This window comes from Bison bison, unplaced genomic scaffold (assembly GCF_000754665.1).
Source record: "Bison bison bison isolate TAMUID 2011002044 unplaced genomic scaffold, Bison_UMD1.0 scf7180017864280, whole genome shotgun sequence".
Classification (NCBI taxonomy): domain Eukaryota; kingdom Metazoa; phylum Chordata; class Mammalia; order Artiodactyla; family Bovidae; genus Bison; species Bison bison.
In genome coordinates, this window is record NW_011494852.1 from 8,471,685 (window position 1) to 8,493,774 (window position 22,090).

General features: G+C 47.1%; 1 protein-coding gene across 2 annotated transcripts in view; it reads left to right on the plus strand.

Moving 5' to 3' along the window:
• The window catches only part of HNRNPUL1 (heterogeneous nuclear ribonucleoprotein U-like 1), a 35,582-nt gene that overhangs the window by 1,932 nt on the left and 11,560 nt on the right, over positions 1-22,090 (plus strand). The window contains exons 1-10 of one of the 2 annotated variants that reach the window (XM_010849263.1): positions 9-119; positions 3,713-3,838; positions 5,832-5,985; positions 6,951-7,024; positions 8,931-9,070; positions 10,990-11,089; positions 12,849-12,961; positions 18,578-18,844; positions 20,024-20,146; positions 20,238-20,366. In XM_010849263.1, the coding sequence (XP_010847565.1) occupies positions 3,718-3,838; positions 5,832-5,985; positions 6,951-7,024; positions 8,931-9,070; positions 10,990-11,089; positions 12,849-12,961; positions 18,578-18,844; positions 20,024-20,146; positions 20,238-20,366 (1,221 nt within the window). In that variant the 5' untranslated portion in view covers positions 9-119; positions 3,713-3,717. Of the gene's footprint in view, positions 1-8; positions 120-3,712; positions 3,839-5,831; positions 5,986-6,950; positions 7,025-8,930; positions 9,071-10,989; positions 11,090-12,848; positions 12,962-18,577; positions 18,845-20,023; positions 20,147-20,237; positions 20,367-22,090 lie in introns of those variants that run through there. The other variant, XM_010849262.1, reaches the window with a different exon arrangement.

Genomic DNA, 22,090 nt, shown 5'->3' on the forward strand with positions numbered 1-22,090 from the left:
ACACAGCGAGGAGGTGGGGACCGAGGGGGGCTCCGAGCTGGAGGGGCCCGCGCAGCCACCGCCGCCCGGGCTGCAGCCGCACCCGGAGCCCGGCGGCTACTCGGGGCCGGACGGACATTGTGAGAGTGCGCGGGGCGGGGGCCGGGGAGCCCGGACTCCGGGCCGAGGAAGGGCTGTGGGACGCGGGAGTCCGGCGCCTGAGGTCGGGGAGACGGTCTGAGGATCGGGGGATACCGCTCCCCGCCGCTGAAAAGGATCGGGGGACAAGGCCCGCGGGACGACCGGAGGGTGGATCCTGGCATTCGGCACAGGGAAGATACTGGAGTGGGGGCTCTCGGTTTCGGAGATGAGGCAGGTCCGGGGTGGGGGTGTAGAGGATTCCCGAGCCTGCGGCTCGGAAACAGGAAACCGTGGTTTTTGGAACCGAAGACAGTCGGAAGAACAAGGGGATCTCTTTTAGGAGACTGAGATCTTAAAGATGGTGATCTTAAGATTTGGAGCTGGGTAGGCTTGGGAGCCGTGTTTTCAGGGCTGGGGCCGTTTTGAGGATGGAGGATCCTGGAGTTTGCTGCTGGATGGGGTACCGGGGAATTCTCATGTTTGTTATTGGGATGGGTTGGTAAGATGGAGTTCCGGTATCTGGCCAGGGAGGGTCTGACGGACTGTGCGTTCTAGTGATTGACTGGGGAGCTTTTAGGGGATGCGAGAGACCACCATGTGTACCATGGGGGACCCCATCAGTGTGAGGACGGCCTGGGGGAGGGTCTCAGATCCAGGGCTGAAAGGCCAGCCTTGAGGCATGGGCAACCTGGGCATTTGATGCTGGCTATCTGGAGCCCTTTTGGCTGACTTCTAGAGAAGGTATATGGAACATCGATGTCCAGCAGCTGGTGGGGGAGAGAAGGCTACTTCACTGGGTGAAATACCTGGAGGTCTGGAGCTAGGAAGGCACTGGGGACAGATAACGCAGTGGCTCCTGCTGAATGGTCTTAGATTAACAGGATGGAGAAAAAGAGTAGCTGAGAGTGGGTGGGGTAGATAACAGGTTGGTGGAGTTTGAAGTTGAGGGATTAGGGGTAGAGGATCATGCACAAGAAAAGAGTGTAGCTGGTGTGTCAAATGTAGGGAAGGGAAGAGTGTGTATGATGTGGAGGGTGAAAGAATACTTGTTGACTTGGCAGGGGGCCTCAGGGTGAAGGGGGGGAAGTGTTTCTGGGGCTGAGCATCTCCATGAGAGGGCTCCTCGGTCCTCAGAAGCAGGGTTTTTGTGTGTGTGCGCGCCTAGGGATTGGAGAGGCCTCAAGGGGTGGTTGAGAACCTCTGCATCAGACACTCTGAAGGAGAGGGGATGGAGTAGATCTGTGACTTTCTGAAGGGAAGAGACCCTGGTATGCAAGGAAGTAAATCAAGTTAAAAGCGGGTGGCTTTCTAGCAGGACAGGACATGGTGATTGGAAAAGTTGAAGAGTAAGTAGAAAGAACTCTGGCATCCAGAGATTGTATTATTTACCTGAAAAAGAGGGCACCCTGCGCTGTGGGACTAAAGAAATGAGGAAAGCAAGAGGATCAGGGAAGAGACTAGATTTGGGGTTGGCACAGGGTATTTACGTGTTTTCCTAGAGCAGGGCAATCTGAGGGTAGATTTGAGGTGGAGGGTGGTTGTCTAGGACTCAGATGCTGGGAGGAGTACTTCCCATTGCAGAGACCTGTCAAGGAAGGAGGAGTGGCCCTGTACCTGCCTAGGGCAGGCAAGACCCTGGCAGGAATGCCAGTGGCTGGAAATGTCTCCAAAGAAAAGTGATATGCTTTACGGCACAGGCTCTAGACTCAGATTTTTGTCTTGGGCAAGTCACTTCACCTCTGAGCTCTGGCTTCCTTGTGTGTAAAATTGGGATATAATAATAGTGCCCCCCTCCCCGCTTGGGGATGAATGAGATTACATGTGTAAGGGGCTTAGCACTGGGCCTGCCTGTTATTAGGAGGTAAATGTTTTAGAGAACAGAGAAGGGCCCCAGAATCATAAGCTTCTCTGGGCGAGGCTTCCTCTGTGAGCGCAGGAGAGATTCTCGGAAAGAAAGATATGAGGCTTTTGTGGCAAGAACAACACACGATGTTGTGTGTTGAACGCGATGGTATGAAAGGGCCCCCTGTGTTCTAATTAAGGAGTTATTCTGTGTCTTCCTTTCTCTCCTACCCATTACAGCAAAATCCTTTGAGCCCCTTTTATGCCCCCCGCAACCCTTCCTTCAGCCCTGGTAAACAGACCTGTAGCGAACCACGTGATCTGTGTGACTTTCCTCCTTTTGGGCCGCACCTGGTTTGTGCCCAGATACATTTGTCCTCTGAGAAAGGATCCAGTCAGTTAGCAAGCAGCAGAACAGTCTTTCTTCCCCATGGTTCCGCCTCACTGGTCCTGGCACAGCCACTAGTAGGGCCCTGGAGGCATCTTGCAGAGCCTGCCCCTGGGGTGGAGAACCTGCTTGCTACTCAACCTAGGTTTCCAATGTTCTTTCTGGGTTTGGCTACAGGGTTCTCCTTGAAGGAGTTTCAGGTTTTAGTCCCATCTCTGAACTTTATCATGTGTCGCCCAAACCCCAGGAATGTTTTCTCCATTCTCATTACTGGGTTATTGTCACTACTATGTATCCTTTGAGTCCAGGCTTATCTGTTACTTTCTGGGTCCCTGATCTCAGCCCCTGGTACTTCTTCAGAGCCCTTAACACAGTACAATTTTTGTACTTTCAGATTTGTTTAATGTGTGTCTGTCTGACTAAGCTGAAACTTGTTCTTAGTTATATCCTAGCATGTGGTGTATAGTATGTACTCCACTCCATGAATAGTTGATATTGTTTTTTTCTTTCTTTTTTGGCCACACTGCACAACTTGTGGAATCTTAGTTCCCCAACCAGGGATTAAACCCTGGCCCCAGCAGTGAAAGCACTAAATCATAACCACAGGAAATTCCCTGATATTATTATTCTTGCCACCCTTCAGTTGAGTTCCTCCTGGACCCACAAAAACACCTTCCTGAAACACTTCCTGCCTAACTCCAAATATTTTAGGGCTTATCCCTAATGAGCCTGAAGGCCACTATTATCATAACTCCTGTTTTCTTAACAGTTCCTTTCCTTCCTCCCCCATTTCCCCTTCAACTGAGATGGTTATCCCTTACCTTTACAGCTATTGCAGGGCGGAAGAAATTCATAAGGAGAGTTGGCTATGCAAGTGGGAATAGTGAATTGGGTTGGACAGAGGACTGGTTTGTGCTCTGAACAATTTTTAAGGTTGTACCCTAAAGGCAACTCCCTAAGCTTTATACTCTGTCAGGGAACAGCTGGGCTGGTAATTTTTAAACTGTGTTCATGGAGTTGCCCCCCACCCCAGTGGGGACTTAGAGGGGAGGTCAAGTTGGACCCCTTCTTCAACTTTCCCATCTCCTTGCTCCAAACAGAGCATTTCTGCTTCATTTGGTTTTATGTGTTAGGATTCTGTAGAACCTAGTCACAGATAGATCACTAACTTTTGAGGGGCAAGAGGGCCTGTCCTTAGGCAGCTGGGGCCCCTGACTGCCCAGGTGGGTTTCCATCTGAAGGTGTTTTCACATCTTTTAGCCTCTGGAAGACTGTCCACAATGGGGATGGCATCGTTTTGTATTTAAAAGCTACCTCTAGTCCCAAGAAATGCCCTTCTAACTGGCCATTTTTTGTTTTAAGATGTCATGGACAATATTACCATGCAGAACCAATTCTATGAGACGCAGGTCATCAAGCAAGAGAACGAGTCAGGCTACGAGAGGAGACCACTGGAAATCGACCAGCAGCAGCAGGCCTATCGCCCAGGTAGGAAAGCGCATGTGATACATCTCTTTTGAAGGAGATGTAATCTATGTGCGGGTGGCCTTTACCTTCTGCCTACTGCCTGTCTTCCCAGAAACTTTGTATCTTCCTTTTAGGCAATCTTTGGGCTTGGTCACTCTGGCAAGATCTTTTTGAAGGGAAGAATTTAGTCTGTCTCACTTGCAAGTATTAGGATAGGGGAGTCTTCAAGGTATCTGTCATCAGATGTTAGTAACAACATCTTGGAGAGCTTAGACCTGGAGGCCAATATCTGAGTCCTACTTAGAATCTTAGAATGTTGAAGCTAGAAAGGACCTTCGAAATCTAGTATTTGCCATGTTCTGAAGAATATTGTTCCAGGAGATGTTGCTAAGGACTTCTCAGAGAAGAGTACCTTGGCCAAATGCATCTGAAAAATGCGGCATATACCTTGCCACCTCTGGGAGAGTCACTGTGCTCATTAAAAATGCTCAGAAGTCCTGGATTGGGAAAAACTCTGTCACATTGTTTAAACCCAGCATTTCCCAAATATGTAAATGTGTCTTTGTAGAACAAAGTTTTCTACAGTACAAGCTTGGAAAGCACAATTATAATGTAGATCTCTCCCCATTTTACAGATGAGGGAGGTTGAGGGCTAGGGTTGGATCCCAGAAATTAAATTGGCTTCTGGGCCACTGCTCTTGGTTGATACGCATCATTCCTTACCTAGTATTTGGGAAGCGGGGTCCTACTGTTGAGTAACGACAGAGCCAGGACTGACTCCCAGTCTTGTGCTCCTTTCACTGTGCTGTGGTCCCAGTGCCTTTTTGTAGTCAGTCTAGTTGGTTCTGTCTGATTCCATTCTGGTTCACCCACAAAGTAAAATCCCCAGACATTTCTTGAGAGTGGCTCAGGATTTTAATGAATGTAGGTTACAAACTGTAGATTTGTGTCAGGCTCTGTGAGACTTGTGGGATCATTTGGCCCAAGGAGACTGTTTTCTGTGCAGACATTTATCAGGGCCTCCCTTGAGCCCAGTGCTGTGATGGGAACCAAGGAAGCTCTGTCCGTGTGAGTGAGCACCATCTCTGCCCTAGTGAACGAGGAGCCTTCTCTGAGATTTTGTCTGTGTGCCAGAGCCAGGGAGTGCTCCAAGGTGGTATTGAGTTGAATGCTGAAGTGTGTAGATGTGATGTGAGTGACCCACAGCATCCATAGATGAGGTGAGTCTGAACCCACAGTTTGCTCTCAGCAGGCACGGATTCTTGGAATCTGCCTGAGCCTGGGGCATTCCTGTGGTCCACAGCGTGTTATCCCATCCTGACTTCCTGTTTGTGGGGTGATTTAATAAGGCCATCCCACCTGTGGGCTGGCTTACATGCAGACCCGCCCTTCTGGAGCACTTCTGGGCTTTGTAATAGTGATTAAAGCCCATGGAGTTAGGTGGGGGACCACAGCACTGCTGAACTGACTTTCCCCTCCATTGCTAGAGTGAAGAAGCTCTGTAAGAATTGAAGTGAAGAGATTCTCTGGGAGAAGAAATTATAGAATGCAGAATTGTGAAATGGTAGAAGGCTTTTAGGGCTCTTTCCTACTTGGTGCATACGATAGTAGCTCCCAAGTTTCCCAACTTTACTTTGCCTTTGGCAAGGTAGCCCAGGCAGTCATTCGCCTTTGAGTAGGGCCTTAGAGAGCTTCTCCTTGTTTAGTGGTGAAGTCCCCTCTCCTCCGCACGAAGCCTGAGAATTATCTGACTGACATCTCTCACCCTATCAACTGCTGATGCTACTGGGCCTGGATGGTCATCCTCAGCCTCGCTTTATTCTAGCCCTGTCCTCCAGTACAGCCTTTTCAGTTCCCTCAGCAGGCTTCCACTGAACCTAGCAAGAGCCTGTGCCCAGACCTTCATCACCATAGTCAGGATCCTGCCATTATCTCCTGAAGTAGAGGGGACCAGAAAAGTGATAACTGAAGAGTTTCTGAGTGTCTTAACCATCTGGATTTGTCCTGACTGTAGAAGTGAAGACAGAGATGAAGCAAGAAGCACCCACCAGCTTCCTCCCACCTGAAGCATCTCAACACAAACCAGACAGACAGCAATTCCAGAGTCGCAAGAGGCCTTATGAAGAAAACCGGGGACGGGGGTACTTTGAGCACCGAGAGGATAGGAGGTGGGTCTGTGAGGCAGTGGTCATCCTTTTTCCAATAGGTCTCAATGTCTGTAACCCAGTGCCCACCGGGGTCTTTTTACTAGCCAAGAGGGCAGAGCTGAGGTCTCCTGCCCTCTCACTCTCCCCCAGTTCTTCCTATCCCCACTACAGATTCAACTTTGCTTAACTTCTGATCCTTCCCTCAGTTTCTCCCTTCCCATTACTTGAAGGGTGAAGTTCAGACACCTTGCCATTCACATGTGAGATGCCAGCCTGCCTTTTTAGTCCTTTGCCCCACTGCCCTGCATATGACCTGACCTGAGCATATGGTAGACTAAGGTCATCCAGACTGTCCCAGGGAGGACCCTACGCATTAGACTCCACACTTCTACCTTATTCCCATATGTTGGAAACCACCAGTATTTTCACATAGTCCCTTTTAGTATTTTGGTTGGAATAAATTTCGTTCATAATTTAGGACACTTTGAAAAGAGAAGACAAAAATGGGTCATTTCAAATCCTTTCAGATGTGGAGTTTTAGGAAGCCTGGAATAAGGACAGATTATAATAACAGGTTTATCCAAATTCTTACAGATTGCCCTTCCTGGCCCAGTACTCTCTGGGCTACTGTAACCTCCCATCAGTAGCAGAGTTCAGTGTGAAGGCAGTGCTCAGCATGTAGAGGGGTGGATCAGAATCTGAGGGTGTGAGAGAGTGGTATTTTTCAAAAAGTTCTCTAAATGATTCTCATGGCCCTCTTCAGCAGAGCACACCCTTTCCAGTCTTTGACCCCGCCCTGGTAGTTAATAGTCATTGCTCTCATTGCAAGGATGTAGGGTTCCAGAGTTCTTTTGCTAACCTCTGTGGGAGGAACTTGAAATCCAGGAAGCAGCTTGGAGGCCACTTGTAAATTCCAGCAGAAACTTGAGGTCCCTTCTTCCCTTGTTCTTCTGTTCTCCTGTGACTGATACCTCTTTATGACACAGGGGGCGATCTCCTCAGCCTCCGGCTGAAGAGGATGAAGATGACTTTGATGACACCCTTGTGGCCATTGACACATGTGAGTCTTTGGAGTGCCTGTTTGATACTGTCTTCAGTCAGTGTAAGGAAACTGCCTTTACCTTCACAAAATCCCCACCCGGCACCGTCCAGAGCAGTTAGTTCAGACATGAGAACTAGCAGAGCCCTGGAGTCAGGGTGTCGGTTTGGAGACAACAGCTCTATCTGTGAGATTCGGTCAAGTCATTCTACTTCTCCAAGCTTCTCTTCAGGGAGGAAGAATCCTGCTCTTATACCTCAGGGGACTTTCAGTGACATTCATCAGAGAGCAAGTTGGAAAACCCTGAACACCCTGTAAAGTTGTCATCTAATCAAGAAGGGAACCTGAGTGCTGCTGGGGAAACTTAACTCTTTGACGGCCATTTCCCCAGTTTCCATTTGCTGCTCACGTTCCTGGTGAAACCAATGCTGCCTTGTCTCCTCAGGCATTAACCTGGCCTGCCCTGCTCTCTGTCTCCCAGTTCGGTTTTGTTTCCTCTAGATAAGTGACTTCCCCCTTGACCGTGCATCTAAATACTTGGCGGAATGAATGTAGAGGTCCTGTCCCTCCTCAGGCCTCCTCAGATAAACTCTTAAGTGGTAGGGCCTATGAATATGAATTTTTGAACACACCCAGAAGCCCAGTCAAGTCTGAGGACTGCACTTTTCAACAGAGCAGAAAATTAACAGTTCATTCATGTACTTGTTTACATAGCTCGTGTTTATAAACCAATGGCTACATGCTTTAAAAGAGGTAAAGATATCTAGTATACAGTCCCTTTTATCACAGGATCTTAAGGATTCAGAGTGAAACAGAGTGTTAATTTTTTAAGTATTGTGGCAGTGGTTCATGAAGCAGCATCTGATTAAATACCAAATGTACAGACCATGGCACTCAGCCTTTAGAGAAAGGAGAGAGCCTACTGGACGAGACATACAGGAAAGACTTTCCCGGAGACATGCGTGGCTCCTGGCAGAGTGGGGAGAGTCTGAGCAGCAGAGTCCTGGGCCCACGCGAGGAGCTGGGAGCCTGTGGCGCACCTGACCGTGGTCCTGGGTGGCGGGTGTGGATCGGGGTCAGCTGTTGGTGCCGCTCTTGGCAGCAGGAGCCTGACTGATATCCCACACTGATAGAGTTAGCATGGGAGGTGGTTGAAGTTTATGGTGTTGGGAGGTAATCTTTTCTAAATTCTAAAATCACTTGAGACTCTAACCTTTTAAATTCTAGAATCACTTGAAAGGATATTGACCCTCTCCCTAGCAAGTGTGCATGCTGTCACTTCAGTTGTGTCCCAACTTTTTGTGACCCTATGGACTGTAGCCCACCAGGCTCCTCTGTCCATGGGATTCTCCAGGCTAGAATACTGGAGTGGATTGCTGTGCCCTCCGCCAGGGGATCTTCCAGATCCAGAGATCAAACCTGTCTCTCTTATGTCTCCTGCACTGGCAGGAGGGTTCTTTACCACTAGCCCCATTAGAGAGGCATGTGTGTATTACTTGCAGGAGCCCCCGTGACAGCCATCCTTGGACCCTGGCCAGGTGAAGAACCCTAGTTCCTCTGCGGCGTGGCAGCTTTCATCCTGTGCAGTCCAGTTAGCAGTATTGCAGGGCCTTTGTGCTAAAAGAGAGAATGGTTAGGTGGTGTGGCTGGCTTCTCGTGAACCTGTCCCCACACCGTGTCAGCTTGTGTAGTTTTGGTTAACACTCTTAGGAAACTTACCTCTGCCTGTCCCTCTGCTGCTGCTGCTGCTAAGTCACTTCAGTTGTGCCCAACTCTGTACGACCCCATAGACGGCAGCCCACCAGGCTCCCCCCATCCCTGGGATTCTCCAGGCAAGAGTACTCGAGTAGGGTGCCATTGCCTTCTCCTGCCTGTCCCTCTGGGGACCATTAAAACATCAGCCAACTACAGGCTGTTTCCTCCACAGACAACTGCGACCTCCACTTCAAGGTGGCCCGAGACCGGAGTAGTGGCTACCCGCTCACGATTGAAGGCTTTGCATACCTGTGGTCAGGAGCCCGTGCCAGCTACGGGGTCAGAAGGGGCCGTGTGTGCTTTGAGATGAAGGTAAGTGGGAGCAGCAGAGGGATGGGGACAGAAAGCAGGTCCATCCTTGATCAGAGCCATGATTGCAAAAGAAATTTGATTGAACATGAATTTTATGTTCAGGCCAAAGAAAAAAGTAAAATTAATTCAAGAGAACTGTCATTGCTAAATATTATATGGGGAAAGCAAGGCGACCATATGTTGCTTCATTAAGCGGATTTTTTCCTTGATGGGGTTTGACCTAGGTGCTGTATAGCCAGCCATGCGAGGGTGACATGTTTGTAGAGCTAGGGAGAGGAGTTATTTGGAAAAACAGTGAACTGGAAAGAATTGGCCCTGGCCAGTTAAAGGGAGGCCAGGTGAGAGTAGGGCAAAGTAGGGTTCTGCTATCCGGATATCCTCTACCATTATCTCTCCACAGTTCCATGTCAAAGTGTATTTATGAAAATAATATCTGGTCATGTTTAGTAAAAGGGCAGAGAGCACAGAAGAGTAAAAACCAGAGTTATACTCACATCCTCCCAGCCCCATCCTACCCTCTAGAGATACTTTATGTGTTAACAGTTTCTTGTGTATCCTTTGTGTATCCAAACTTATTTATGATAGCTAATATCTGTAGAATACGTTGCATGTGCTAGGTACAGTGCCAAGTTCTTTCCATGCATATCCATTAATCTTTACAGTCTCATCATAAAATATGTACTGTTGTCCCCCATTTTTCAGAGGTGGAAACTAAGACCAAGGGTTATCGTATTTGACTAAGACACTTGATTCTCAGTCGCACGTTGTTTTGTGTGCATAGAGAAACCGCCAGTTACACTAACATAGTGCTTTCAGACGTCAGCTGTAAGACATATACTGACTCTGGAGATGTTAAAATGTGAAAATCGTGTGTCCAAAAGTCAATTACTAGAGTAACTTTCTAAAAGCCACAAACGAATAAGATAAATATTGGTTATTAGATAGTTAACTGCTAATTAAAAGTTAAGTCAGAAGGTGCCTTTTATTTTTTTTGCTCCTGTTACTTAATACTATATATCTTGAATGTTTTTCCGTACCAGTGTATTAGTCCTGCTTCATTCATTTTAACCGCTGTATCATTCTGTGGCATGGATATGCCTTAATGTGACTGGTATTTTGCAGGTGGTTTTTTCTTCCTTCCTCTTCCCCTCTCTTCCTTCCTTTTCAACATAAAGACCACCACACTGCATTTTTTGTGTGTGTATATGTCCCTAGGATAGACTGAAAGTTGAATTGGTTGGTTATAGAGCATGTGCATTTGCTCTTAATAATAAGACTGTTAAATTGCCCTCTAAAGACATTACATCAATTTGTGGGCTCACACCAAATGTTGTGAGAGTCCCTGTTTGCCTTGTCAGTCAGTTCAGTCTCTCAGTCGTGTCCGACTCTTTGCAACCCCATGAATCGCAGCACACCAGGCCTCCCTGTCCATCACCAACTCCTGGAGTTCACTCAAACTCATGTCCCTTGAGTCGGTGATGCCATCCAGCCATCTCTTCATCTGTCGTCCCCTTCTCCTCCTGCCCCCAATCCCTCCCAGCATCAGAGTCTTTTCCAATGAGTCAACTCTTCCATTCAGGTGGCCAAGGTATTGGAGTTTCAGCTTTAGCATTATTCCTTCCAAAGAAATCCCAGGGCTGATCTCCTTCAGAATGGACTGGTTGGATCTCCTTGCAGTCCAAGTATTACAGCTAAAAAATAACTATTTTTAAAATTCCCATCTCTGTGGCCCTGAACTCTCCTGAGCCCTCTGGAGGCCCTGGTTTCGGTATAGCTGGCCCTTGAGACAGCTCAGATACGTGTTCCCCAGCCACAGAAGCCATTCCTGTTTTAACATCTGTGCATTTCCCACCTGTATTGCCTCCTAAACTGTCAGCCTCCAGAGAATCAATTCTGAGTCTTCTTTTTCTCTGTCCCAGATCAATGAAGAAATCTCTGTGAAGCACCTTCCGTCTACAGAGCCCGACCCACACGTGGTCCGCATTGGTTGGTCCCTGGACTCTTGCAGCACTCAGCTAGGTAAGGGAGGTCAGCCAAGCAATCCAGAGAGTAGTGCGGGTGCCTTGATCCCTGGATTCTCAGGCTTCCTCAGCTTCTCTCTTCCGCATTGGACCCAGAACAGAACTGCCCTGGGGTGGAATAGACACAGGGATTAGGTTTGTGGGGCTGCCTAGCTTCAGACTTACAGGATTCAACTGGAAGGACCACAATCATACAGCAACTTTTCTACAAAAAATTTATCTTTCATCTTTAAGAACAGGGTCCAAAGTTCTCTTCAGAAAACTGTTCCCTTTAAAAAAAAAAAAAAGACCAGTTGTCTCCTGTTCTCAAACCGTGGTGAAAGTAATAAAGTCCTCAAGTTTCATTGAGTTCTGTCTGGAATCTTCTGTCCAGAGCCTAACCCAGAGTAAAAGAGAAAAAGACCAGTGGGGCCAGGGCTGGCTGGTGGAAAGAGGCAGGGAGGGGCTGTCTTGAGAGGTTTTGAATTTTCACAGATTCCCGAGGCTCTAATGACCTTCTGGCCCCAGGTGACTGGTTTCAGTGACCGATGGTGAGACTTTCTTTCTTGCTCATGTAAACATTCTGATTGTGAAAATAATGTCTGCTCCGTGTGAAAATTCAGGCCGTTACAGAGAAGGGGAAATGAAAATCCTTCTAAACCTATGGGATAATGACTAGTGCCAACATTTTCATCTGCATTCTTCGAGACAATGTCTTTGTCCTTTGTGTATCTCGAATGGGATACGTTATAGAACTTTTCTGTAGCCTGACTGCTTTTTCCCACTTGATGTTGGTGGTTATATTTTGTAAATAAGTATAGATTTTTTGACCACTGCATAATTTTTCATTTTATAATTGTATTACCTATTTATAAATGTTTTGTGGGTCATTTACGTTGATTATAAATTTTTACAGTAAAACACTTGAGCTCTCCTTGTATGTAGTTAGTCTAAGCCTTAAAAGCAGAAATGGTAGGTTAAAAGTAGTGTACAGTTTTCATTTTGATGTGTATTAGCAGTTTTATTTAAGATTCATATGTCATCTCCTTTTATCTTTGTTTCAGTTTTGAGATGTAAATGGAGAACAGTTGATACAGATAAAGATACAAAGCCCAGAACAGTCAAGCAGATGTCCAGGTTACACAGCTGATTCAGGCTAGAGCTGGGCCTGAAGTTCATGCTTGTTGGCACCTGCTTTACTGGCAGAACTTAGGTTTCTGGCCTGATATCTCTGTAACTCAGATGTCAGCCAGGGCCCTTGGGGTCTCAGTCATCTTGCTTCAGAACCCAGTTGTGTAGCCTGAGGAAATCTGTACCTTTCCTATGGGTTAGACCTCGTGGTCTGCAGAAGCAAAACCCCTTTACTGATTTCTGACCAAAACTCATTGACACCAAAAACAGACACTGTTAGGAGACTTAACTGAATGTTGAATGTCACAAGGAAGAAATGTGCCTTAGTGTACAGCCTTTCTCCATCCCAGCTTCTCTCTTTCCTCCTCCCTTTTTTCCCCAGTTCTCCCTTCCTGTTCAAAGCAGTTCAGGTCAGTTCCAGCTCTCAGACTTAACACCTAAAGCCATCAAACCCTCAGAAACTCTGCATGATGAAGGGCTTCCTTTCAATGGAAGCTTTCTTACCTCTTCCCCCAAAAGCACCTGATTAGTAAAACAGGCAAAGAAAATGTTTCTTTAATTTGTTTTAATTTAAAACTTTGTAACAGCCATAAAGGCCATTGTGACCATCACAGGTCTAACCTGCCTTTGCCTGTTTCTTCCCTCAGGCGAAGAGCCTTTCTCCTATGGCTACGGAGGCACTGGGAAGAAGTCCACCAATAGCCGCTTTGAAAACTATGGAGACAAGTTTGCAGAGAATGATGTAATTGGCTGCTTTGCGGTGAGTGCTGGCAGCCCATGGGAGTTAGCAGAACCAAATGTTGGTCCTGTGAGGTCAACCTGCAACATCTCTTTCAGAATATCTCTGTCCATCGTCTGCCCTTTGTCCAGCCGCTCTCACCATACCTCTGTTTCTCTTTGACACACTGAAATGTTTGTGGTCATTTTGTGCAAAATTCTGCCATTCTTCCCCCTCTGGTCTTTTGTGCAAAGTTTTTGGATGGGCATCCTGAAGATGTTTGGGGATGTCAGACGTGCACAACTTCTAGATACCAGAGTAACATTTCCTAAGCAAACTAAGGAATTACCTCCCTTTGCTGTGGAATAGTCTGCATGCGCAAGTGCTCAATTGTGTCCGAATCTTTTCAAGCCCGTGGACTGTAGCCTGCCAGGCTCCTCTATCCATGGAATTTTCTCCAAGCATACTGGAGCAGATTGCCATTTCCTTCTCCAGTGGATCTTCCTGATCCAGGGATCAAACCCTTGTCTCTTGTGTCTCCTGCATTGACAGTCAGATTCTTCACCACCAGCACCACCTGGGAAGCCCATGAAATAGCCTATCTGTTCTCAAGCGCAGTGGTGTTGGCTCTTGCCCCCACTTTAGCATCATCTCATCCCAGAACTTCTCCCTTCCTTCACCTCATTGGTTTAGCCAGGCTTCCAGTAGTGCATTGCCTTTTAGGAGGAGGATGCTGCCGCTGCTGCTAAGTCGCTTCAGTCGTGTCCGACTCTGCGACCCCATAGATGGCAGCTCACCAGGCTCCCCCGTCCCTGGGATTCTCCAGGCAAGAACACTGGAGTGGATTGCCATTTCCTTCTCCAGTGCATGAAAGTGACAAATGAAAGTGAAGTCGCTCAGTCGTGTCTGACTCTTAGTGACCCCATGGACTGCAGCCTACCAGGCTCCTTCATCCATGGGATTTTCCAGGCAAGAGTACTGGAGTGGGGTGCCATTGCCTTCTTGGGGTGGCTGCAAAACAGAACAAGGTAGAAGAAACCTGAACTGCTGCTGAACTTTAGTTCCCAAGAGCAGTAACCAGCACTCACAGAGGTATAGAGTGTGACTGATGGTTCTGGGGCCAGAATTCCTAGGCACAGACCCTGATTTTCAACTCACAGCCCTGGACAGCCTGCCCTCCCTGTGTTTCAGTTTCCTCTCAGTGAGAATTCTCACACCTACCTCAGAATTTCATGTGGTGTCATTAAGGTAGACCATTAGAAGCACTTATAGCAGTGTCTGGCAGAGAATGAATGCTCAGGAAATACTCTTTAACACTATGATCATTGGAAGTTAAATGTTTGTAAAAATATGCCATGAAGCCCCAGGGAAAGTGGTTAACCAGGTGGATGCTTCCTCTTGGCCTTCTTCCCGCTCCCTTCTTCCTTCTCTCCCTCATATTTATACACATGGTATTCTTTTTTCTTTCTTTCTTTTTTTTTCCCCTCTTTGAAAGAATTTCCAATTTAAAGAAAAGCCATAGAATTCTCATAGAACCTTGTCCAGATTCTAATGTTTGCTTTACCATTTTTCTCAAATATATGTATGTGTATGTATATGATTTTTATCTGACCTATTTGAGAGTAAGATGCCTACTTTGTCTTTATTCCTTAATATTTTAGTATGCATTTCTTAAGAATAAAGCTATTCTCTTAACCACAGTAATCAAATTTAATGTTGATTTAATGCTATTATCTATCCACAGTCCATGGTTAAGTTTTGTCAGCTGTCCCAACAATATCCTTTAGAGAAGTTTGGTTTGTAGTTCAGGATCCAGTCCAGGATCACTGATTGCATTTTCTTGTCATGTCTTTTTAGTCTAAAACAATTTCTCAGTCTTCTTTTGTCAGTCATGACCTCATTATCTTTTTAATAAAAAGCATGTTTTCTTGCTTCCCTAGTGTCTCAGAGGATAAAGCGTCTGCCTGCAATGCACAAGACCCGGGTTCGATCCCTGAGTTGGGAAGATCCCCTGGAGAAGGAAATGGCAACCCACTCCAGTATTCTTGCCTAGAGAATCCCATGGACAGAGGAGCCTGACGGGCTACAGAAGCCTGATGGGCTACAGTCCACGGGGTCACAAAGAGTCGGACATGACTGAGCGACTTCACACACTCATACACACATGTTTTCTTGAATAAAAATTAACCATGTTTATATTCTGCACACTGTTCCAAACCTCGCATTTTTTTCAATTTAACAGTAAATCTCAGCTATCTTTCCCTTGTCTGCACAGAAAGTATAAATCTAGCTCAATTTAAAACACTGTTGGATAGTTAATAAATTTTTATGGATTTCAAAAATATCCAGACATACAGAAAGGTATACAGTATAAAGTCTTCTTCAGACCCTTCCCCTCCACCCATGGTTCACATATGCCCTCCCCTACACATGAGGCCGCTGGTACTCAACATTTCTTTATCAGAATACAGGAAAGGTGGTGGTTATTTTTCTTTTCTACACAAAAGGTAGCATATTACACATGTTATTCTGTATCTGTCTTTGTTTAACTATATATCTTAGAGGTTTTTTTAATATCATTACCTAGAGGACTTCTTTGTTCTTTTATATAGTCTGCAGTTATTGTGTTGATCTACCATGTTTATATAATCAGTTCTGTCTTAATAGACACTTGGTTAATTTCTCATCATTTTACTTAGTGGCTTCCTAGTATTCTAATGTAGGTGTCAGTTTCCCCTGGTGGACCTAAAAGTTATTTCTTGGAACAGTTGATGCTACAGTGATAGCTTATTATTTCCCACTGACCAGAGTATCTTGGAGGGCTTTTCATGTTCCCATTCATGGACGTCCTGTGTGATTTAGTCTCCCACTTCCCCACTGGAGCACATTTAGTGGTGCTGGAGTGAACAGTTTGCACGTTCTTGCGTTCTTGTGGGCATACAGTTGTAGAATATATACTACTGAAAGCATAAATTCTGAGTCAGAGGTACAGTTTTAATTTTTGATAGCTACTGTCGAGACTGTACTCCAACTCCAGAGAGGTTGTAGCAGTTTAATGTGTCATCAGCATGTGAGTGTGTTCCCCAAGCTCTCTTATTCGGGCGTGACATTCTGAGTGTGTAGCACTTGGGAACTTTGGGCCTTGACTCTTGCTTCAACCAGTTCATCTTTACTTCTGTTTTTTAATCTGTGTTCAGTTTCCTTTGTTTAAAGGATCAGTTCAGTTTAGTTGCTCAGTCACGTCCAACTCTGCGACCCCATGGATTGCAGCACACCAGGCCTCCCTGTCCATCGCCAACTCCCGGAGTTTACTCAAATGAGTCAGTTCTTCACATCAGGTGGCCAAAGTATTGGAATTTCAGCTTCAGCATCAGTCCTTCGAATGAATATTCAGGACTGATTTCCTTTAGAATAGACTGGTTGGGTCTCCAGTTGCAGTCCAAGGGACTCTCAAGAGTCTTCTCCAACACCACAGTTCAAAATTTTGCATCAGTTCTTCAGCCCTCAGCTTGCTTTATAGTCCAGCTCTCACATCTGTACATGACTACTGGAAAAACCATAGCCTTGACTAGATGGACCTTTGTTGGCAAAGTAATGTCTCTGCTTTTGAATATGCTGTCTAGGTTGGTCATAACTTTGCTTCCAAGGAGCAAGCGTCTTTTAATTTCACGGCTGCAGTCACCATCTTCAGTGATTTTGGAGCCCCCCAAAATAAAGTCTGACACTGTTTCCACTGTTTCCCCATCTATTTGCCATGAAGTGATGGCATCACTTTAAAAGATTCAGAGGGAAGGGTTAAGAAGGGGTGTGAAAGATTAGTGACCTGAAGGGGAACTAGTGGGGAGGACACTGGTGTCAGAGCTTGAGTTCTCAGCACTCACAAAGCAGGGCCAGATGACCTTCCAGGTAGAGAGGACAGGATAGCTCACTTCAGCAAACCGTAAGGAGTAAAATATTCGGCGCCTTGGGGACAGCACAGAGAGGTGTGAGAGGCGAGGCTGTGAAAACACACTTTGAACAGCACCAGGCTAGGACTTTGGGTCCTTAGGCCCTAGAGTGGCACCCAGGGACATTTTAGCAGAGGTGACACAATTACGCTTGCCTTCTTGACTGTTGGCCCTGTTGTGCTGGATTTGTCAGTTGAGGTTGCTGGTTTCCGTACAGGGAGGTAAGTTCCTGTAGTGAAGCTGGTGGACATAAGAAAGGTTAGCCCCTGCCATGTTCATTTTCACAACAGAGCAAAAGTGACCTGGCGATTCTTGCTCAGGTGAGAAGATACGGGAGGGACCATCCTGCAGGGATTGAGGCAGGATTTAGTCCAGCAGAAGTCTGTGTGTCTGCCCTGCGTGATCTTTACCTGTATGGGCGCTTACAGACACAAAGGACCATGTAGAACTATGCCCTGTGACCACTGAGGAGGGTGGCGAGGAGGCTCCTTGGGGGAAGGGGGCTTTCACAGCTGCTCAAAGGCAAGTCCCAAGGTGGTCTCTGCATGCAGGAGGGGAAGGAATACCACTCAGCCTTTGCTCCCATCTGCTTATGACCCCAAAGGTTAGTTATTAACCTTTGCTCTGCAGCTGAGTGATCTTTGTGAAACACAGTTTTGACCAGGCAATTCTGCTCTTAGGAACAAGTCAGGGGCTCTACTCTGCTGCCATCAGCAGGAATCTAAACTTCCCCGCCCCCACGCTCCAGTCTAGAGCAGTGTCTGGCATCTGGGAGTGAGACCACCCACTCGTGCTCTCACTGTAGGAAATACATTAACCTGTTTAGTCCTTAGCACAATTCTGCTGTATTGTGGAAACTTTTTTGAAAAGGAAACTGAAGATGTAGCAAATGGTAGAACTAAAGCCGTCTGCCTTCCAAAACAGGATCTTGACACTAAACCTCAGCTGATCACTCAGGACTCAGTGAATTGTTGAATTAATGAATATGGTCCCTTCCAGCTGTCCGGCTGTACCTGAAGTCACCACCTCCCAGTTCTTTATGTTTCAGCCAGTCTGACCCTGTGTCCTCTCACTGCCAGATTTGTACGTAAGAACTTCTCTTTAGGACTATCTTCTCTCACCCCAAACTTGGCTCATTCCCATTTATTGTTCAGGACTTGGCTTACAGGTTCCTCCTCAGAGAATCTTGATCCTGCGTGGGTGTTCTCACTGAATTAGGATAATGTCCTTGTCTGGTTCCCCACTAGGCTCTGAATGCTTGTCAGGCTCAGATGACTAGAATATGCATCAAGAAGAGCAGGAACTCAGGGAGCACGTGTTGAACATATAAATGGATGCACTTGTGGAGCCAGGCTTGACTTAACAGGCCCTGCTGTGAATTTCTTTCCATCCATTATCTTGTGGGAGTTGAGAATGGACAGGACAGCTTCCAGTCCATCTCAGGCTAGGCACAAGATTCAAATACTTGGAACTTCCTAAAGTTACACACTTCACATTCACTTCTGGGTTATGGCCAAAGAGGGCCTTGGGCTGCATATGGTCTGAACCATTCCTTGGGGCTGGCGGACACATTTATATGTTGAGGAGGGCTGCACTTGAATCTGGGGCGCAAGCTGTTTCCACCCCTTACATCTGCTCCCTGACTCATGGTTCCTGGTACCTTACGCATTGGAGCATTGGAACTTACCTTTCTTTGGCTTTTTTCCCCTAGGACTTTGAATGTGGAAATGACGTGGAACTTTCCTTCACCAAAAATGGGAAGTGGATGGGCATTGCCTTCCGAATCCAGAAGGAAGCCTTAGGGGGTCAGGCCCTCTACCCTCACGTCCTGGTGAAGAACTGTGCGGTGGAGTTCAACTTTGGGCAGCGGGCAGAGCCTTACTGTTCCGTCCTCCCAGGCTTCACCTTCATCCAGCACCTTCCCCTGAGTGAGCGCATCCGGGGCACCGTTGGACCAAAGAGCAAGGCAGAGTGTGAGGTGAGGAACCTGGAAGCCTGCCTGGGTGGCCACCTCTGCAGAGCCACGCTGCTGCCTAGACAGGAGGCCTGCTTGCAGCTGAGTGTGGAGGAGCGTCCTAGATTCGGGGAGAGTGAGGGGTGTGGGCGTGGCTTAGGCCAAAGAGGGCTGGACTATTATAACTAAATACCAGAAAGATCCCAGAAGTTGCCACACTGTTCCTTGAGTGAGGTCAGAATCTTGAGAAAGGAGGCCTTCTAGCAGAAAAAGGGTGTGAAAGGCACTTTCTGGTGAGCAGGTTCTTGGAGGAGGTTTTGTGGCTCCACACTCCTGCCCAAGCCTGTCTGAGAACAAAAATGGCACCTGGGCTTGGAGCTGATTTGGCTGCAAAAGCTATACTCCTGGTCTTAATTCTCAAATAATTTTTTTTTCTGGTGTATGTGATTTTGCTTTTATTTTAGAAAATTAAGAAGTATAAAGGAGAGTTTCCCATAATTCCACCATCTACAAATGTTTCCTTTTAAGAGTTTTGAAGTTTATCCTAAATGCTTTTTTCTGTATTAGGTCTTGTCTTTGCACATACAGTCTGTCCTCATCTTAGACTCCAGGAATGTTGTACCACTCCTTGTGCCTATTCCGTGGGCCTTTTCCTGTCAGACACCCCTGAATCCTGCCTAAACAGAAATGTTAATATTCATGATAACAGCAGGCCCTCTGCTGAAAGTCTCACAACCCTCATGTCTTTCACTCCCAACAGCAATACTGTGAAGTAGACACTGTTACTGGAGAAGGCAATGGCACCCCACTCCAGTACTCTTGCCTGGAAAATCCCATGGACGGAGGGGCCTGGTGGGCTGCAGTCCATGGGGTCGCTAAGAGTCGGACACGACTGAGCGACTTCACTTTCATTTTTCACTTTCATGCATTGCAGAAGAAAATGGCAACCCACTCCAGTGTTCTTGCCTAGAGAATCCCAGGGACAGGGGAGCCTGGTAGGCTGCCGTCTATGGGGTCACATAGAGTCGGACACGACTGAAGTAACTTAGCATAGCGTAGCATAGCATAGACACTGTTACTGCTTCCATTTCCCAGAGGTGGCTGTGAGGTTTAGAGTCACCCTCACAGTCCCCAGCGAGGGGTGATGCCAGGCTGCCATGGTACACACTGTTCACAGCGCCCCTCTTGGTCCTGTTCTCGTAGATTCTAATGATGGTGGGCCTGCCTGCTGCTGGCAAAACCACGTGGGCCATCAAACATGCAGCCTCCAACCCCTCCAAGAAGTACAACATCCTGGGTACCAATGCCATCATGGATAAGATGCGGGTAAGCGCAGCCCTTCTTTATCCACCCCACCCCCCGCCTGCTGCCTAGCAAACAGGACCCCCAGCCACCCCTTACCACTCCCTGCCCACAGGTAATGGGCCTACGCCGTCAGCGAAACTACGCCGGCCGCTGGGACGTCCTGATCCAGCAGGCCACTCAGTGCCTCAACCGTCTCATCCAGATTGCTGCCCGCAAGAAGCGCAACTATATCCTAGATCAGGTACTTCCTGGTGACCATCAACCCCCAGGAGAAGGAATGGGCCTTTTGGGTACCTGGGAAGTCCTCTGGTTCTATTTTTTTCCCCCATAATGCTCTTGGCCTACAGTATTGGTCAGAGGTCAGCTATACATGGTGGCACAGTCCCAGACTCTTAACACAACTTTCTGAGTCCAGTCTGCTGGAGGGTAGGGGAACAGCAATTCAGACCTGGCTCAAGCCCGCAGCAGCCCAAAAGAACGTCAGGTGAGAGCAGTTGTGTGAAATGGAAAGGCTTAGATTTCTGAGCCAAACAGTCCTGGGCTTGAATCCAGCTCTGCCACTTGCTAGCTGCATGCCTGTGGGCAGCGGCCTTTATCCTTTGACTGTTGAGTCTCCTGATCTGGAAAACAGAGCTCAAAATGGTGCCCACACACCTAACATGGAGACTGGCATGTGGTAGCTGGAGATTGTTGTTAATCTACAGAGTGGGTCTGTCCCAGCGTCTCTCAGTATGCTTTTATGACTGTCAGGTACATGTGTATGTCATGTATTTTCTACCTGCATTTCAGTGAAGAGCAGGGTTCTTCACATTAAAAGTATGACCGGCCCAAACGGTTAAAGTTCCTTGTTAGTACTACGCGAGGCATCATCCTTGACGTTTGTCCTGAAGGCTGTCTCAAGTAGCAGGTTTTGTATAAGTGTGCAAATACATAAACTCAGTAGCACTGCTGAGCTGGCAGCCTCATCTAGAGTGCCTTCCATGAGTGTGGCCCTGGGTGCTTGGTTCACATGAGTTTAAAGGGCTCCTGCTGAGGTTGGAGCTGGCTTTAGTGATTGACTGATCAAAGAGTGGCTGAAAAGAATTCCTGGTGGTCCAGTGATTAGGACTCCACATTCCCACTGTAGCAGGCCCCTGGGTTCAATTCCTGGTAAAGGAACTAAGATCCCACAAGCCATGTGGAGCAGCGATAGATAGATGGATCCATTATTCATCCAACTAACTCACAACCTTTTAGAAAGAAAAGAAAGGTGGTTCGAAACTCCAAGGGATCAAGGTACTTTTGCATAGGAGAGAGCATCTTACAGAAAACAAGCCAGAGCTGCTGGGTTGGTGAATAGTGGAGATTTGGGGAGGGTGGCAAGTTCCACATAGCCTGCCCTTTGCGTCTGTTCCATCAGGTTGTTCCTGCATTATATCCTTTTATAATACACTGGTAATCTAGTGTTCAGACTTGAAAAATTGATTCCTTAATATCAACCTTTGAAAGGAATACACAGAACTGAAGACAAAAATAAAAGACTACTAGTTGGTGATGGTTCTTCATGACAGATAAACAGTTGCCAGTTAGATACTGAGAGTGGAAATCTGGTTTGCTGATGAAACAGTTACGCTAGGAAACTGAAAGTCGGCCAGACTGCAGGGCTGTTGCCACTCTTCTGTTGTGGAGGGGTACAGGATTTACATCGGGCTCTGCTTTTCTGGGAGGTGGACATGGAAAAGGCGTACTTTTAATTTTTTTGTAAGGTGGGTGTTTTTTATTTTCTTTAGTTCTTTTTTGGCCACACTGTGCAGCGGGAGGCGGGGGTGTCTTAGTTCCCCAAGCAGGGGAACACACACACACACCCCCCCACACACACACACACATACACACACACACCACACACACACCACACACACACCACACACCACACACACACACACACACACAGTGGAAATGTGGAGTCTCAACCACTGGACCACCAAG